General features: G+C 39.5%; 1 protein-coding gene across 1 annotated transcript; it reads right to left on the minus strand.

Annotated features, from left to right (window-relative positions):
- Positions 1 to 3,407: 3,407 nt before the first annotated feature.
- On the minus strand, positions 3,408 to 10,842 carry LOC307164975 (uncharacterized protein). The gene is made up of 2 exons (XM_079882227.1): positions 10,794 to 10,842; positions 3,408 to 6,029 (listed from the first exon to the last, which is right to left on the minus strand). Exon 2 carries the CDS (start codon positions 6,016 to 6,018, stop codon positions 4,981 to 4,983), a length of 1,038 nt encoding a protein of 345 aa, XP_079738353.1. The 5' UTR covers positions 6,019 to 6,029; positions 10,794 to 10,842; the 3' UTR covers positions 3,408 to 4,980.
- Between the last annotated feature and the right edge of the window lie 8,844 nt (positions 10,843 to 19,686).

The following is a 19,686-nucleotide window of genomic DNA, read 5'->3' on the forward strand; positions in this document are numbered from 1 at the left end:
GGGAGACCGTAGATCGGGGTGTAGATGAGGGTACTCTCGCTCGAGTGAGCTCATTGAGTCTCGACCGAAGCGCGGAGATGGTCATGTTCCTGCAATGAGAACATGAGTCATCCACAAGCGCTGCTTTAGCGTGATCAATGCCCAAACACACAAAGCAGCGATTGTGCCCATCAGAATTAGACACATTGCGACCGCAACCAGAAGTGCACGGGCGAGGCATCTTTAAAAAGACGTGCCACGTGCAATGCTCTTTTTGTGAGAGGAAAAACTCTGTGGATGTTGAAGCGAGCAGGGAGAAACACACTATCTGTCAGATCACTGAGCAGATCAGCAGGGTAATGTGCACTCGCTGGAATCGCCGTCACACCAACACCGGAGAGTTCGCTCGTCTCGAAGATGAAGATGAGAAGAATAACTCAGGATTTGGCTTTTGGAGTGAAGAAATAGCTCTCGGCTCCGAAGCGAAAACATATCTGCATATTGCCGGCGTACTTCCTTATATACCCCCGGCATGGGGCGGAGATACGCTATGCAAATTCCGCAGACCCATGGCGTTTCATTGCCATTGGCTCGTTTTATATACTCGAAGGTGATAGGCTTTCTAAGCGAAACCCCATTCGTTGTCATCCAACGTAACTCGGAGTGACCACGAAAGGGAACTCATAAATACTCTGTTGACTTTGATTTTCCATAGGACTTTCATACATCAATCGATTCTGTTAAATGTGTATTATTTTTGTGTATACTCACAATAAAAACAAAGTGTTGTGATTTTTGCCAAATAAAGAAAAATAAACATGAAGCGAGTTCTGCCTTCTCTCTTTCAGTGTAGTCCATACTGAAACGCGTCCTGAAAATGAACTGTAGCTCAGCGAATACTCAGTCAAACAGGCATACAGACACACAGGCATGAAGCTTGAATTCTCTTCTTTTAAATGAAGTAATTTATATAAAAAACAAATATTCTCATCTTGTGAAATCTGTATTAAAAGAGAGCGATTCCAGTCGACCTCATTAGAGCTAATTCAAATGTAATGTGACTCCGCCCACGGAGAGCGTGCGCTATTCAAACGCAAATGGCTGAGGCAATCCAAGCAAACCTGTGAACGCCCCCATATCAGCTCGAGAAAACACACAAGTTTATTCAGATCATTACTTGTTTACACTGTTTCGCAGCGCTGTGAGGAATAATAATAATGGAAGAAGTGCGGGTATATCGAGGAGCGAGCTGAGGAATACTAGTAAGTTCACGTGAATCGGGTTTCTTTATGAATGAATGAACGGCGAGATGCGCGCTGTTTACCACAGCTCGCAAAAAGACAGTTTAAATTTAAATCGCGTGTGTGAATGAATGATGATGTTTTAGCAAACTGTATTGCTATACTGAGATGAGTAAAAATCGACTGAAATATGTTGAAATAAAATGTAGGCTATTTGTATAAGCAACGTATTAAACTGCAAATTAACATTTATATGCCATAATATTTCATAAAACAATGTTACAGTCAGGCGAAATATGAAAGACAACATTTTGTTGACTAGATTTGGGTACAGTTTTTACTGTAGAATATACTGTAAGATTACACTTGAATTGTTGTTGTAATTGTAACCTTTTTAATAAAAAAATATATTTAAAATGTAGATGTAAACAAACTATTAAAAGGTAAATATAATTTTTTTCTTTAAATAATTTTTATTGTGTTTTATTAGTGACAAATTTGGGGAGAGGATAAATATTCCAAAACTGAAAATACAGTATGAGAATTAACTGCACAATTACTAGACATGTTTACCTTGGATATTATACAATTTGCAAGCACAATTTGTGGAAAAATAAAAAAAAAATTGCGATGCTTCCAACTGTGAACCAATTTGGTAGTGTATATATGTATGTATGTATGTGTGTGTGTGTGTGTGTGTGTGTATATGAAGAGTTCAGATGCAAAAGCCTCTAAATGCCATCTGAAATTTTCTTCTAGAATGATCATTTTTATGAAGATCATCTTGTATATTGTATATGATCATCCTGTATATTTAAGTTAGCTATAGGTGACACACCTGAATGAATGGCTCATTAAGTATGCAGGGGCATTGTCTCACCAGGTGTGAACCACTAAACATGCATGATCGTTTACGCCCCATGCGCATATTGGCTTTCCAAACTAAAAGTGTTTCACAAAACTAAAATCAATGTATCGTTTTATATGAATGATTAGGCAGGATGATTTTCACATAATTTTGAATAAAAAACTCTTGGCGATGACATCCATTAGTCAAAAGTCTTATTGCCACATATTTAGTATGTGTTTTGTGGCCTTATATCAGAAACTTTCATTTTTAGTTTTTTCAATAACCATGCATAAACATTATTCTCTCAAAAATGAAAACATGTACATACATGTGGCTCACATATTATTGTAGTCCTGTTTGTGCTAAATAGAGTGTACATTTTTTTTTGCCATTAATATGTTTATAAGCAACTGAAAAAAGCACAAATGTAAGGGCATGTCAGAACATCTCAAGGACCCCAAAAACACCCCAGACCTCAGAGGGTTAATGGTGCATGTACTTTTAAATAACCATAACTTGCTCAATTTTCTACCGATTTTCAAACGGTTTGGTTTGTTATAAACGTCAGAGATGTAGTTATGACACTGCATACATACACTGCATACATATTAATATTTATAACATACATGTTCAAGCATTCGGAATTATAGCCACGTTAATAACGTTTGTAAGAAACCAAACCGTTTGTAAATCCGTCAAGATTTCAGCGAGATAAGAGGATTTGTGTGCATGCTGATCACTCACCTTAATTCACAGCTTCACTGTGACAAGATGGCCGAACGGTGATGCCGGAAGTGACTGCGCCATAAGACATCTAGCGTTTATATATGATATCTATGGTCTACACTGCCGGGAAGAAATAAGACGAGGAAGATGCAAGGCAATATGAATGTAGAGCTGCTTGTCTCGTTGGTGTCGGAACATAAAGAACTATATGACAAACGCGACAGCGACTACAAACATCTTGATAAAAGAGAACTGTTATGGAGTGGTATTGCACCTTGTGTACCCATAGATATCATATAATAAAGGCATGTGTGTACCGGGGTATTTCTGTTTTACATTAAGCGCCATCTAATGTCAGGGAATGAATTTGCATGTTCACTCGGCTCATCGTCAGCGAAAATCGCTTGGGTGTGAACACAAAAAACACGTTGAAAAGCGCTGGCGAATAACGCGCGCCGATATTCGTCCCGGTGTGTAGGGTGCTTCAGACAGTGTGTGTGTGTGTGTGTGTGTGTGTGTGTGTGCTATCTGGGAGTGGAGATTTACATCAGGGTCATACACAACAATGTTTTCTTTGGTAAAGAAAAAAAAAATGAAAACACCAAGACTTTAAAAGCAGTATCCAGCTTTATTTTGCATATTAAAAGCAAAATCCAAATTGTATTATATAAAGTGAAATATGTGAAAAACAAAAAGGTTTTGATGTTTTTGATGATACATGTTTACACCAAATGCATGAGTTCAGAATGCCGCGCATTTACGACTTGTGAATCAAACACTTCAGTCGACTTCAGATACACTATAGCCCTATCCGGACGGTTATTGTTTCTCATGTGGACGTCCATAAAAATAAATGTGCATGTCAGCTCAGGGATAAACTCATGCATGCGGATGGCGATTTATTGATGATGGAAGAGCAAGTTTTGTGATCCTATGAACCCGGGAGCTGATCACATGGTCAGTTGCGTGATTCTCTGTCAATTGCCAAGTAATAATTCATACAAAATTACATGAGGTAAACCCAAAGTTTATTTTTTAATGTAGGCTATATAATTGCTGCCATAATAACGAACCATTTCAAATGTTTATGTGCTTTTCTTCTTTATCTTTTGAGCGGTGATGAAATATTGTTCTGTTAAATGCTTTCCAGCATTTCAGTAATACAGTAATAGCCTACGCTAGATATTTACCATGCATACGAACAGTTATTGTACGGTGCTCTGCAGTGGTCAAAAAGGAATTAAACAGTGAATTTTGAATTAATCTCTTCTTATAAACTCAGAGATGTGGATTCGGACGTCAATTAAATTAACACACGACCTTGGTGTTTGTCAAAAACAGTAGGGTGACCATACATCCTCTTTTTAGACCTAAAAAAATGCGTCCGGTCGGGATTTGTCTAAATCGCCCAAAATGTCCGGGATTCGACTTTTGCTTTCTACAGTCGGCGTTTTTGCTATGCTTTAGGTCCCGCCGGTCGGTCATGTGCGTAACGCAAACATTGGTTAAACTGCATCTTAATCTTCGCCCTCAGCACACGAGCACAAGAGACAGAGCAGCGCTTGCTTGTCAACAGTGGCACATCCGGAACCGCGGACAAGAAAGCCCAGATGTGAATTCACAGATGATTTACTGAGAAGATTCCTGTGCTTTCGTCTCGGTCTGGATCTGTGTAAAGCAGAATACATGTCCTGCAACGCTGGCACGTACGTGTCAGTGTCAAATAAAGGTGCTATAGCGACCTAGAATCCTCCCCCTCAACCCCACCCAACACACACTGACACACACACACACACATACACACCTTACGACCCCATGAGAAACACTTACTGTCCGAATAGGGCTTTAGACTACATCTACAATAATATAGACTGAGCACCGATTTTACTCTAGTAAAAATGTCCCAAAGCCTGATTTAGCCACCATACTGAAAGATTTGAGGTTAGGTTACATGTGTGAGATTTTAAAGTAGGATTCTGTAAGTTTCTTTTAATCATAAAGATAAAGTTTCAATAATATCGTAATGAATAATGTTGTAATTTGTAGTTACATCATCTGTAACTAAATAATCTATTTGCTATAATAAACAATTACAGCCTCATTTTAAGCAATGCATGCAGATATAATTAAGGTATTTAACTGTGGCACTTGATTATTCTTGGAGTTAAATCATCCTGATATGTTTCATGATTGAGCGGGTGGCAGCGGGACTTCAGTCGGAGGGGTTGGCACATCGTCAATCTTTAAATCCTTGCAGAACAACACTGGTTCTTTACCGATACCCAGTCTGTACTGCCACAGATATACAGACTCGTTTGGCTTCAGCTCAAATGTGAGTGTTTCTTCCACTTCAGTCACTTCGTTCCAGGTTTCTTTTTCAGTGCTGACGTGTGAACCTCCATATTCTGCAGAAAAGGAGAACTGAACCTTCGCAATTAGCTTGGCAAGATCTCCAGTTTCAGCTGTGACTGACGTGGCTATCTTCCAGTTGTGTGTGATCTCGGTCATCTTCTCCTTATCGTATCCAACCTTTTTATTGATTTTCTTTTGCCATGTCACTGGTGTATTGCTGTCATTAGTTATAGTTTTAATATTTTCCCACATGCCAAAGGATGGGCCTTTAGTTACTGCCAGCCCACCCGGAAGGAAGTTAAGAACATCAGGATGAAGAGAATAGACACCAACGCACTCATCTTTTCTGAGGTCGATACCGGTGTAGAACTCGTATCCCCACTCTGAGGTTGGCTTGAGGAAGGAGACGTAACCTAGTGAGCTATGGCCCCAGTAATAGAGGCCGTTTCTGAAGTTGGGCGGCAGGTCATATTCTACAGCTTCTGAGTCGTGATTCAGGTTTTTTGTTCTTCTGTAAGTGCCCTTTTCTTGAAAAATGATGTAAAAATAGTTAGTGGTTGCGAAGTAGTGGTCTCCACCCTGGAAGTTGGGATGAAGGCTGTGAACTTCAGCATCGCTGTCTCTCTCCATGTTGGTGACTCTGCGGTAGGAATTGCCTTTGATGATGTACAAGTATTTATGACAATCGCCAAGGTAGTGGTCTCCATCTTTGCAGGCAGGGTGCAGACTGTAAATATTGATGTCTGAAGCTCTATTTAAATTTTTTAACTGCATAAAGCAGCCGAGATCAGAGCGGATTATAAAATACCAGTCTTTACTTCCACAGAAGTCAGTGCCTTTTGCTTTGCTCTTGGGAATAATGCTGCTCATCGTGCCTGAACCTGCAACACAGAATAAACCAAACATTCAATCTCCACTAGGGCTGGGAGAAAAAAATCGATTCACCTAGCAATCGCGCTTTTTCTTCTTCTTTTTTTTTTTTACTATTTTAAAATCGATTTGTTTTATTACAGAATTTATATTAATTCAAATAAAATTGGTTTATTTTTGTCCTTGCATATAGATGCGGTTGACAGAAGTTAGCCACTTTCGTTCCAGCAGTGGATGAAATATGTCGTTACCTATGAGTGTTTAGTGACATAATATCCCTTTCAAGTGTTCGCGTGGAAGAGACGTGAGACTGAAAGCACTGAAGAGCCCTCGCGCTGCTCATATGCTGAGAGAGAGATAAGACAGTAGAGCTGCACCATTCATCTTTAAAAGACTGTGATCTCGATTCAGACACACACGCGATCTTCTTCCATTTCGTCAGTCGATTAAACCTTTGACAAAATCATATCGCAACATTCAAATCTGTGTTTGCGCTGACCTGGAGAGAGTCGTCATATAACAGCTTCACAAAACAAAACACAAACAGAATTTTCAACCTCATAGTAGCATTATTTCTGTGATACAATAGTTCAAATTATCATAGAAATACTTGGATAAAAGTTTAAAGTTCAAATATAAACAATGATGTCTACGATATTGATCAACATAGAGTAAATCAGCTTTTGATAGAAATTTAGACCATAAAATAACACATTTATCGATTACATTGTTTCGCCACTAGGTGTCGACAAGTGACTATTTGTTATTTGAATCATTTATTCAAGAGCATGTAGTATTGTATGATGCTTCTGAAATAAAAGTCAGAAAGACTTGTTTTTGTAAATATGACTCATCCTATAGACCTTATGTAGCTCCGCCCCTTTTTAGCGCTGCACTCGTTGTCTTTCGACTTCCAGTCTGTATTTTCACAGTGATCTTGCGTATATATGAATGAACAGCTCGTTTTAAAATCTTTTCGGTCTACTAACATTTGTTAACACATCTGCTTTAAACATTACAGTCCTCATGATAACTTTCATTAACTCTACAATAAGTAAATCCACTTCACAAGCGAATTATTTTTCAAAACTGAAAATAAAGTTCTGAAAGGTTGAAACTAAGTGTTCGAAAACTCAAAATTGTACAAAAAAAAGTTTTGCAAGATCGAAAAATAAGATTTGCAAGCTTGCAAAATGTAAAAATAATAAAAATATCTCTGCAAACATTGTTGTTTTTGAGATTTCCTTCTTCAGAACTGCAACATTTTTTTTTACGATGTTGCGCAAACAATTTTTCAGAGTTTCAAATTTGTCATTGTTCTCCCACTGTATTAGTTTGTTTTCCAGGTTTGAAACCTTGTAAATGGTGACAGCAAATGGCGTCAGCAGACAGCAAAGCATTGGCCCAAGAGCAGAAGGCCCTCCCTCCAGGCTTTTTTTTAAGTTGCGAAGTTGCGAAGCTTCATTTTCGTTCAGTCTGAGTTTCAGAGCAGAGCTGCGTGACAACGCTACCACAAATCACGTGAGTCGCAAGCTCGCAACTGTGTGGGCTTATCTCCGCAAAGTGGGTGTTGTAAACTCAGCTCTGAAAAAATAGTCTGCAATAGGAGTGCAAATGTAATGTAATGTAGTAAGTTTCGCCCTTTCGAACCTCAGTTTTCAGTTTCAAAACTTTTTTTCACACATTCGCACACCAGTTTCCAGATCACCATTTACAAGGTTTCAAACCTGGAAAACAAACTAATACAGTGGGAGAACACTGACAAATTTGAAACTCTGAAAAATTGTTTGTGCAACATCGTAAAAAAAATGTTGCAGTTCTGAAGAAGGAAATCTCAAAAACAACATAATGTTTGCAGAGATATTTTTATTTTTTTTACATTTTGCAAGCTTGCAAATCTTATTTTTAGAACGACCTCATAATTCGTTTCCTCAGGGGTGCTAGGAGGATGAATCCTCCTCGGCCACCCTCGGTTCCGGCTTGGGACCTTTCCACGGTCCTCGAGGCCATGAAAGGCGAACCGTTTGAACAACTGCACACGGTAGAGTTAAAATACCTATCGTTTAAAACCGCTTTTCTGCTGGCGCTAGCCTCAGTAAAACGGGTGGGCGACCTGACCGCTACGTGCTTGGAATTTGGGCCTAATGACTCTAAGGTCATCCTCAAACCAAGACACGGGTATGTCCCTAAAGTGCTTATGACTCCCTTCAGAGTGCAAGTTATCTCCCTCTCGGCCCTCCCTATGTCTGATAGTGAGGCAGGGGTGAACCTTCTCTGCCCGGTGAGGGCATTAAGGATTTATGTAGAGCGCTCTGCCACTTTCAGGCAATCGGAGCAGCTTTTCGTTTCGTTCGGTGGCCGCATTAAAGGGCTAGCCATCTCGAAACAGACCCTATCGCATCAGCGTATGCATCCAAGGGTCTAAACTGCCCTTTGGGGGTGAGGGCCCACTCGACGAGAGGCATGGCCTCGTCGTGGGCATGGTCAAGTGGGGTTTCCATCCATGACATTTGTATGGCAGCAGGCTGGGCCTCGCTGTCTACATTTGTAAGGTTTTATAACCTGGAAGTACCCGCATTACAGGCCAGACTGCTCTCATTCTGATAATGCTATATTAACGTTGTCTACCCAACTCGGTTTGACTAGACTGTTAATATACTGCAAGTTCTGTGGCCTACGCAGTTTAAGGTGGTCATACTGCCTTAACTGTATAGATATATGCTAATGCACCTATCTCATAACACGAGTCGTCCCGCCCTGTTATGCCGCTGTGATTGCTTCACTTTACATGAGCCCCGGGCACTGCCCTTGGGACATAAGTGTTTGAAATTCAGCACGCACGGCGTTTTACATAGGGTTCCTAAGCTACTTACGCAACACGAGAGTACTCTCGTAAGAGAACGACACTCGGTTACTAACGTAACCTCGGTTCTCTCTAGAGAGGGAACGAGTGTTGCGTAGCCTGCTGTGCTTGTGCTGCACTTTGGTTTCGCTTCTAGTCGACTGAAATCACTTGTGCAACCTGTGTTTTGGCGGGCTATGACGACAGCGCGGGAAGGCTTCCCATTGGCGCTGGAGTCATGCCAAGATGCACTGATAGGTAATACATATTGGTAGATGCCAATAGGCGCGCGAGCTGTCTCGCTTATGTCTGCCTGCTGCAGCAAATGCGTTTTACATTCTAAAAATTAAAAGATAATTTTTGCTTCAGTATTCTCGAGAAAAGGAGTTTTCCCGTAGCGTAAGCTAAACTTACGCAACACTCGTTCCCTCTCTAGAGAGAACCGAGGTTACGTTAGTAACCGAGTGTCGTTTTGATGTGTATACATTATGTGTGAGTATTCCCAAACTCTCTGACAGTGTGATCTATGGGTTATTTGATTGTTGTCATATAAAAATATATATAAAACATGTCTGTAATTAAAGTAAAAATGATCGATAAACACGTCTTTGGTATGTAATTAAATGGGTGTCTTGTTCATTATAATTATTTTCATATAAAAGCAACAGATCTTAAATTACATCCAGTTTATTAGCAACACTGTGCATGAGCGTGAATCCCGTGAATCCTGCGATATCCGTCTTTGATCTCACAGGTGTCAGATCCACTGCGAGAAGAGAGATCTGTCCGTCTTTGCCGCGCACTCCTCCCCTCGACTACATTACAGGCGAGGCAAGGCGCATCTCAAACAAGCCTATTAACGTGTGTACGTGTGTGTGTGTGTGTGTGTGTGTGTGTGTCTGAGACGTTTCTGTTAGTATTTGACCCTTAAGGGGTGTAACCAAAGACAACCCTTACGGAACAAAAGTATATGGGAATATAATGTGAAATATTACATAATACATTTCCATATATCAGAAACTAGTGTTTATATTTTCCAATATACTGCAATATATGCACACAATAAAGGGTAAAACTGTGTAAATATTACATGTAATGCTATTTTTGTCTTCATTTATAAATATTTGATTTGTATCAAGTTTTATCCTTTATTGTGTACATATATTGCACATACATGTTAATGATTAGCGGTCGGTGACTCTGGTGTAGTTTGGACTGGAGCGGGTCTGATGATAGCCCGGCTTCTCCCGACATTGAACTTGAAGTGAACTCAACTTTCTGCAGTGGTGAGTGCGATGAACGCAAAAAAGTAAAAAAAATAAATAATAATTTGCAGTATAGCAAGTAAGCCAACCGTTTTCGGTTATTATTAGTTTTGGCTTTGCCTACAGTATACAGTATCATAAGACAAATAACAAATACAATTCTAGTATAGCCAAGATTTTATATTTGTAATCCCCAATCACTCTCTCTTTCTTTAGGGAAAATTCTAAATAACTATGTATGATAGCTTTCTGATGTGTTTGACACAGATGCACTTAGACTCTTATGAGCAATATAATCAGTCTGATTGGAGTCTGCTAATAGTTAACTGAAGATTAATGACTGGTTGTAAAGCAAACCCCAAACACATCATATCTTATATAGTCTACTAAGGAACTTTATAGAAAATTTCTGACATATTTTACATACAAGTGTTTTTTAATCCAATATTTTATATAACACTGCAGTTATTCATGGTTACTATCTCCTATCCTCTGTATTTTATATTCAATATCTTCTTCTGACTTTAATATTCAATTTCTACTCTATTTGATGAATTACTAGTTAGTATATTTATAATGTCTGTAATACAAAATAACATTGGCTACAGAATACAGGTGTTCAAATGAACTATGAGTCCAGAAGTGCTCAGTATTAGAAACACACTAACCTGTTGGACTGTAGCCGGAGTCAGAAGAGCAGCTTCTCCTGGATCGAGTCTGAGAGATGTTTGTCTGACAGATTTCTGTCTTATATAAAGCTCTTCAGAGGGCTGGACAAACACACACACACACACAACACACACACACACACACACACAGACCCGTCAGAAACAGCTCGGTAATTATTAACAGTCGGTGCACTGATGTGAAAAGGTATTTGGGTAACACTTTATAATAACTGCATGCTCTTAATCATTAGTTAATCATTAGTAAACAGTTAATTCATTTATAGACATTAATAGCCATTAATAATCAGTTTATAAATACATCTATAAATGCTTTGTTTTTGATTTAAAAGCATATCTATAATGTGTTTAATAATTGTATTTTCATACTTAATTAATGATCAATTTATCATTTCTAAATGAAGTATTGCATTATTTACAAACCAGTTATTTAGGAGTTGTCAGTGGTTCATAAGATCACTTAGAAAGTGTGAGTAAATGTAGTAAATTCAGGCAGTTATAAAGCATTTAGTAGTGGTCAGTGAACTATGTTTGTGAGCTCATCTAAAGTGAGGACTACTGTAGTTATGCCTGGTAAAGCATTTATAAAGGAGATTTAAAGGCTCAGTTTAATATTTCTTTGTTCTGTATCACTGTGTGTGTTTGTTTCCTTTTTCTGTTTAGAAGAAAACTGAGCCAGCATTGTTCATGTGTTCAAGTTAAACATATTGCCCTTGATTTTATAACAGGACTTCCTCCATCAGGGGAAAATACTGTTATACTCACTGTTGTCGACCGTTTCTCTAAATCAGCCCATTTCATCCCCCTACCTAAGCTCCCCTCCGCCAAAGAGACAGCCCAAATCGTCGTCGAGCATGTTTTTTGTATACACGGTCTCCCCTCTGACATTGTCTCTGATCGTGGACCCCAATTCGCTTCGCAATTTTGGAAGGAGTTTTGTCGTCTCGTCTGTGTGTCCGCTAGCCTTTCTTCGGGCTTTCACCCGCAGACTAACGGCCAAGCCGAGCGAGCTAACCAAATTATTGGCCACATCCTTCGCAGTCTCGCCTTCCGCAATCCCACATCCTGGGCCGAACAACTTCCCTGGGCTGAATACGCCCACAATTCTACTCCTTCCTCCGCCACCGGTCTTTCTCCTTTTCAATGTTGTTTAGGCTACCAACCTCCGCTCTTTTCCTCTCAGAACTCCAAGTCCAACGTCCCGTTTGTAGAGTAATTCATCCAACGCTTTAAACGCTCTTGGAGGAGGGTAAGATCAGCTCTTTGCAAGTCCCGTTCTCGCGCTCGCCAAGCTGCTAATCGACACCGTATTAAGAGTCCACGATATGTCTGTGGTCAAAGAGTGTGGCTTTCCACTCTTGACCTCCCACTCCAGTCCGTCTCACGCAAATTGGCCCCTAAATTCATTGGGCCTTTCCGTGTTATTAAGGCGAGACACGGCAGGCAAAAACATTGTTTTTTTTTTACTGGTCAATTTTGAGATTTTTGGATATTTGTCTTCAATAACATGTCGTCTTTCAGACTGTGGTGAAAAAAAAGTCCGAAATACACATTTAGGTCTTTATTTTACACACTGTGTCTGTTTGCGTCTGTAGATTTTGCGTAAATTCAACAAAAGTTGTCGTTGTAAATCCTCCCGCCGATCCATGATCTCTGTCTGCTCTCTGTCATCACAGGCACCGCTGTAAAGCTCTCTCTTCACTGTACAATGCTGTCGGATCCAAATATGGTCATTTCCTTTTTATCAGCAACCAGTCGCAAAAGTAAAAGGGCTGAATGCGCAATCTCATTGGCTGATGATAAATCTTTAAAGCCCGTTTTCTCAAAATGACCTTTCTCTCATACTCCAAGTCCGAAATCTCCACTTCAGTCGCACCGATATACACCAAACTTTCCAGTCTTGTACCTAGTTATATTATGAAGACATTTACAGAGGGATTTATAAATATATTATTCCTAGCCTGATTTATATAACATTTTATTCCCAAAAACATGGCGAAAATAAATTTTTTAAGGCTATTGACAGTATATTCTGATTTACAGGATAACAAAAGTAGATATCCATAAATCCCTCTGTAATCTTTTCCCCATCTAATATGTGAACACAATGAAAAAATATTTTTTAATCTGGCTTTATCCAATACTCAGATTTCATTTTTTAAAATATATACAAATTAGCGCATATTTAATTAGATATTGCCTAATTTGCATATTTAAACATTAAATTACAGAAAACTTGTAATACATTTTTTTCTCATCTTAATGTAGGTAATCAACTGGGAAAGTTTCATGGTGATATCTGCTAGTTAAAAATTTTACCCTATTCACCTGTAGTGTCTCGCCTTAAGGTACTGAGCCCTGTCTCTGTAAAGCTCAAGTTGCCTTCTAATTTGCGGCGCATCCGTCTTGTCTTCCATGTCTCTTGTCTTAAACCAGTAGTACGCTCTCCTCTTCGTCCTGCCGCTCCTCCTATCTGCGTCGAGGGTGCTCCTGTGGGGGGGGGGGGGGGTCGGGGGTACTGTCATGATCCTGGTATTCTCTCTCTTTCTCCCTCAGCTGGTCTCATTCACACACTCACACACACCCTCCTTTTACACTCACTTATACTCAGCTGTTCCTCATTACCTGTTGCCATCACGCTCATCCTTTCCACACCTGTTCCCTCTTTCTCTCTGATTAGCACCACTACTTCTAGTTCTCTTATTTCCTTTGTCCTCTGTCAGATTATTAACGTTGTATACGTATGTGTCTGATCTCTCTACCACCAAGTCTTGTCTTGTCTTGTCTGGTCTATAGACCTTCTCGTCTACCACCACTGCCTTAAGTGTTTGCGCTAAATCTCTGCTCTGCCCAGCTCACCTGCCGCTGAATGCTGTGATCGGTTCCGTGAGTACACCAGTCTACGGCTGCTGCTGCTAGCCACCGCTATTCTCATCTATGGACCTGTTTTACCCTGCCTTGGGTCTTCATCTGCTTTTGTTGATTATCTATGAGAGACTTTCAGTTTGCCAGCCAAAGCGGCCAATTGCTTAATTTCTATTAAAGACATTATAACCTGCTTCCGCTTTTGGGTCCTCTCTCTCAACTCTGACAACATAGAGAAAAATGTTACATAGAGACACTTCTCTATGTATCTCACAAATCTACATTTATGTATGTAAAACTTGGCTACAATCAACATATTACACAAAAATTCTATTTTTTGTTGTCCAAAAAGACACCAAATTTAACAATGTGATAGTCAAAGGCAGGTATTAAATGTTTTGTCTTCAACCACTCATAGAATCTGTCCCAAAAGGACTTGAAGGGGGTGGATTGGAATCCACTGCTGCTTCAATGTATATGTAATGAGTGATTATAATCAAGGTATTAATCAATATTTTTCCTTCTAAATATCAAATGAGTTGAATGACTTCTGTGGAGATTTTACTTTGTTATAGAAGTAACCAGTGTGATTACTGAAATGTTGTTTTCATGTATTTAATGTCAGTATTTCTGAATGCAGTAACAATGCTGGCTCATTTAGCCCGGCTTCCAGAAATTAAATAGGGACTTGTTTTGTGTTTGAGAAAGGTCTTCAGTGTGTTAAAACAAATAGAGGTTCATTGAAGTCTATAGTTTAAGGCAGGGTTTCTCAACCTTTTGCTTACTGCGACCCACTTTTTTTTTTGTATGCCAGTCATACGACCCACTAAGGCTGGAAATAATTCAATAACTGAAATGCCTCTCAGATCTATAGGCTACTACTCCGTAGGCCTAAATGTTTATTATAATTAATTTCACAAAAACACAGAAACATTTTCAATAGACAGACTATGAGGCAAAATGATTTTTTTTTACTCACGTTAATGTGACACTTGAGACACTATAGCGACGAGACCGAGACGGATCACAAAACTTATCACGGATCCGTGCGGTTTGATTAAAGTCAATTTTATTTTAAAATGCGCTTCTTTGGCTGGCTCTGATATAGCTGGAAGGCAGCATATTCAGGATATTAGCCTACTGAAGCGGGAATAAACATCACAATATTATTATCTGCTTCTATGATGACAAACGTCCCAGTAACACCACTGAGAAGTTACACACATACGGAGTTTCACTTAATTGAGGCTAAAGCAATGTTATTTGATTACTCACTCACTCTTGAGCGTCTGGCGCGAGTGATTTCAATTCAATGTAAAGACGCGTTTACGCGCGTCTAGAGGTCCTGCGGCGCGAATGAGGCGTTTAGCGCGGCGCGGGCGCGTCCAGTTCGCACACTAGTTTCTGAGTCAGTGCGCACGTAACCCTAACCCTAATTTTAAAAACATCAGTCCTTGTTTACTTAGTATAAACCCTGATTTATGAAAAAAAAAAAAAAAGTTTTTTCAAAATGTACAATTAATTTATTGATTGTACTATAAAAAAAAATTAATATAGAGGTGATTAAATAACAAACATGTAAAACAACAACATCAAAACAATAAAAAATCTTATAACAAAAGGGACACATAATAGTTACTCCACCTCCCCAGAAAACCCCAACACAAGTTTCACACATGAGGCCTGTTGTAGCCTATGGCCTGATCACCACCTCTGCAGGAGCTCGTATCTGAAGCAGGGTTCGATCCTGCGTCTGTCACGTGACAAATGAACGAAAGACTCGGAAAGTAATTATTTATGTTCCCTGTAAATAATTTTTGACTGCATTATAATGATTTCTTAATTCAGAATATGATAAAGACTGCGTAGGGGGATGTGTCCGGGGAATTTGGCTGTTAAAAGTATAACATTTAAAGCCCCTTAAATGAATGAAATGACTCGAAAAAAGATTTGTTCATTTTAATGAACGAGATCGAACAAACGAGTGAGAGTAAAATGATCCGAACTTCCCATCACTCACAGGGTGGCATCAGGTGCCAGTCTGTTCCTGGTGTCAGTCTTGTTTAGGCCAGTAACTGAAGAGGTTCGCTCAGCATCCGCATTTGACTGTGGCAGGCTCAACACAATCTGGGCAACCTTTGAGCATTTGTTTGATCATCACACAAAATGGGGGAAAAAGTTTTTGCACTTTAAAAAAAGCAAAAATGTTTTTCACAATTTTAATCACATTTCCTGCATTTACATACCTTTAGGGACTATGGTGATACAAAATCCAGGAAATAATTAAGTTGATTATAATGATAAATTCTGCCAAAAAGAATATAGTAGGCTACTAAACTATGTATAAGAAAAATATGTCTTTCTTTATTGTTTAATAGGGGCCAATTGCCAAGACTTGAGAGAATCTTTTTATAAAGTCAAAAATGTTCACCATTAATGTTTTGTGTGCAAATAAAATTTAAATAATGTGACTCAATTTCCGCTGTAATATAGAAACAACATAAAGACAGTATATTTTAAACAATTGTTTAATGCCATATTTTCTGAATGAAGGCCAGTATCACTGTAGCTACTGATGTCTCCATGAAAATGATTTTTTTACTTTTGAAGATTATAACAACTTTTAATATAAGTGAACTTAAAACTTTCCTCACATAAACCCAAAAATAAATGAAATATTTACATGTGCCCTTCCTGTCTAACAGGTATGAAATATACAGAAATTGAATGAGGTTATCAAACAGTCCGCACTGCATAAATTATTAATTGAATTAGATTAGTCCTTATTAAAGCTGCAAGCGTTCTTTAGTCAAGAGCAGTGAGTGATTTTCTCTGTTCCCTTTGTTCTTTGGTTAACTTTACTGACTACAGGATTAGTGGCTGCTGTCACTTTAAGATCTGCCGCTGCTGACAGGCTCTCACGCATCTCATTTTCTCATTTACTCTTGTTCATCAAGACTTTATGTAGCTAATTTAAGACTGCTTATTGTTATGAGTATACTCGACAAAACTGACATTTTGGCATGTGTTATTGTTCGTTCAAGCGCGAAAGAGAACTGCCCAGCAAAACTGATTCTGATGTCACGGTGTGACAAAAATTAGAAAAGAGACTAAAGCCCTTGTGAATGGTGTTATTTGGAGACCTCCTGTGGACACCCGTCTCCTTGCACTGCGAATCTGTTGCCAATTGTCCGATTGACAACAGGTGTGGAGTAATTACGGAGAGCGCTGTGAGAAGGACACGTATTCGATGGGGTTTTAAAAAGAAGAGGGGAGCACAGTTCGAGATGTGAGGCACGCAGCACGTGAGCGGCCGCGGCCGCGGATGCGGAGGGAGGCCGCGAGAGAGAGAGAACGAGAGAGACAGACGAGAGAGACAGATGAGAGAGACAGAGAAAACTTCGGCTGGATTGCGGGCGGAAGCCTTGGTTACACTGTGAGTCTGGTGAATTGCAGTTTTATTATGGAAATGAGCACGAGTGAAACCTTACAGTGTGTGGTGGAAATGTGAGTGTGGGAATTATTTCTGCAGTTCACTCGCAATCACAGCTGTCTATTCCTCCCTCTGCCTGAGTCCAGTGAAGAACCTGTTAATGCTGTGAGTTACCCGTATCCATTCCTCTCTCTGCCTGAGTTCAATGAAGAGCCTGCTAATGCTGGAAGAGCCGGCTAATGCTGGAAGGGCCTGCTAATGCTAGTGAAGAGCCTGCTAATGCTGTGAGTTATACGTACCCTCCACTCTCTGTCTGAGGCTAGTGAAGAGCCTGCTAATGCTGTGAGTTACATGTATCCTCCACTCTCTGTCTGAGTCCAGTGAAGAACCTGCTAATGCTGTGAGTTATACGTACCGTCCATTCCCTGTCTGAGTCCAGTGAAGAACCTGCTAATGCTGTGAGTTACATGTATCCTCCACTCTCTGTCTGAGGCTAGTGAAGAGCCTGCTAATGCTGGAAGGGCCTGCTAATGCTAGTGAAGAGCCTGCTAATGCTGTGAGTGATACGTTTCCTCCACTCTCTGAGTCCAGTGAAGAACCTGCTCTCCAAAAGAAGAGAATGCTGAAGAGACTTTTTAAGAGTGTTTTTATTATTTAATAAAGAGTATATTTATTTTGAATTCTGTGTCCGCCATTTCCTTCGTGTCCACGGCCGGCTCCTCAGGGGCGGCACGCAAGCGAGGGGGTGGGCGGCCCGCTGGCGCTCCACCCCGACCTGTGACACTGACACGCTCGACACTGGCGCGAGTCTTTCTGTGCGTTGTGTGTGTGAGTGTGTGCGTCAGGACATTCACAGACAGCGCGATACCTGCTCATTATAACTTTCCTCTCTGGCGACGACGGCGTGCGGTTAAAAAATCATAAACTAATTTGAAAGTGGGGGGTCGACGAACGGGATTTCGAAAAGAGGGGGGGGCATGTCCACATAGGAAATTACGCCCGTGAGTGAAAGGCACACCATTTAATATCTGCTTACCTTGTCATCCAAACTTTCAAACGCGCATCAGTGGCTCCGACTCCGAACCTGTGCTCTGAACTCTCTCTGAACTTCTCACACGCAAATGATGCATCAGGTGCAAGGTTTTCAGCGAATCAACGATCAGAATATACTGCAGTGAGAACGTTGTAGGCAGATGTTACTTACAGCTGTGGGCCTTAAACTCCTCTCCTGTCATTAATACGCTGTGGTCTAGTCATCAACAGAAAATTAACGTATTGAGAGGGGAGAAACGTGGATTTTGGCGTGACATTTCTTGCGTGTGCGTGAGAGCATGAGATTGATGCTGAAAGCGTGAGTGTCACGCCAGATGCGTGAGAGTTGGCAACCCTGCATGCAGCAAACTTTATTTAATAAACCTAAAACTAGACAAACTCAGACTCGGGAAACAGGACACAGGAACCAAACAGCCAACATACAAAAACAAGAACTCACAAAGACTAGGGCTGCGTTCCAAACCGCATACTCAATGAGTAGGTACTTACTTTCAATGAGTACTTACTTAACGAGCGCTAAAAGAGTAGGTACTTTATAGCCAAATCTCGTTGAGTATGAATGCGAAACGGACATCTGCCATGTTGACGTTATCATGTGACCTACGACGCGTTATCACACGCGCAACAACTTAAAAGATTCGAACGGACACGTTTAATTCATCTGTCTGTAAATATCATGATATTGATTAAACTTGCTCATTTTGTGGTCTTTTTGAAGAAACTGCTGCCCATTTATTTTGTGAATACATTTAGGGTTGATTTAAGTAATTTTATTTAACCCTACTAATGTGAACTACCGTTTTATCCTTAACAATGTTATTTATTTTTATTACGAAATCCCAAAATTGTAATCTCTTGAATATGTTGTTAATTTTTTATATCCAAATATTTTCATCCACAAGCAAAAGTGGCTAACTGCTTTATTTTTTCCTTTTTCTTGTTGAATTTAACTGTCGTTTCATCTATCAGGCCTATAAATAACAAAAAATGTTTTTTTTAAATGTATTATAATGAATTATTTAAGAAAATATATATTAAGATATTCAACCTTGTAGGTTCTTTTTTCCTGTGTAAAAAATCTCATATTATGTATGCAAACCCATTATATATATATATATATTATGGGTTTGCATACATAATGAGATTTTTTACAGATCTCATAACATCAGTAACTCGACAGCCCTACCTAGAACGGCTTTCCTCAGCGTTTGTAATGTCTGCACAAAGGGCAGCTGTGCGAAGATTTGCCTTTGGAGGAAAACTGTTGATTTTATACTCGAAAAATTTAAGTATCATTAATATTAAAAATTAATATTACCTCAGAATGAATTGCATTTCTATCCCACCCCAAAACAAACAATAATAACAACGATAAATGCTGACCAATACTTAATTATATGACTTTTTACTGAAAATTATATAATTCAATAAAACAAACAAATTGTAATGTATGTCATATGACATAGCTATGCATGATTGAATACACTCTAGATGTGTATATAATGAACATATCTGCATTTTCTT

The sequence above is a fragment of the Squalius cephalus genome, assembly GCF_949319135.1.
Source record: "Squalius cephalus genome assembly, chromosome: 9".
In the NCBI taxonomy this organism is placed as follows: Eukaryota; Metazoa; Chordata; class Actinopteri; order Cypriniformes; family Leuciscidae; genus Squalius; species Squalius cephalus.

Bases quoted from the DNA above. Each gene is read 5' to 3' on its own strand.
- LOC307164975 (XM_079882227.1), bottom strand. From the start codon at position 6,018: ATGAGCAGCATTATTCCCAAGAGCAAAGCAAAAGGCACTGACTTCTGT.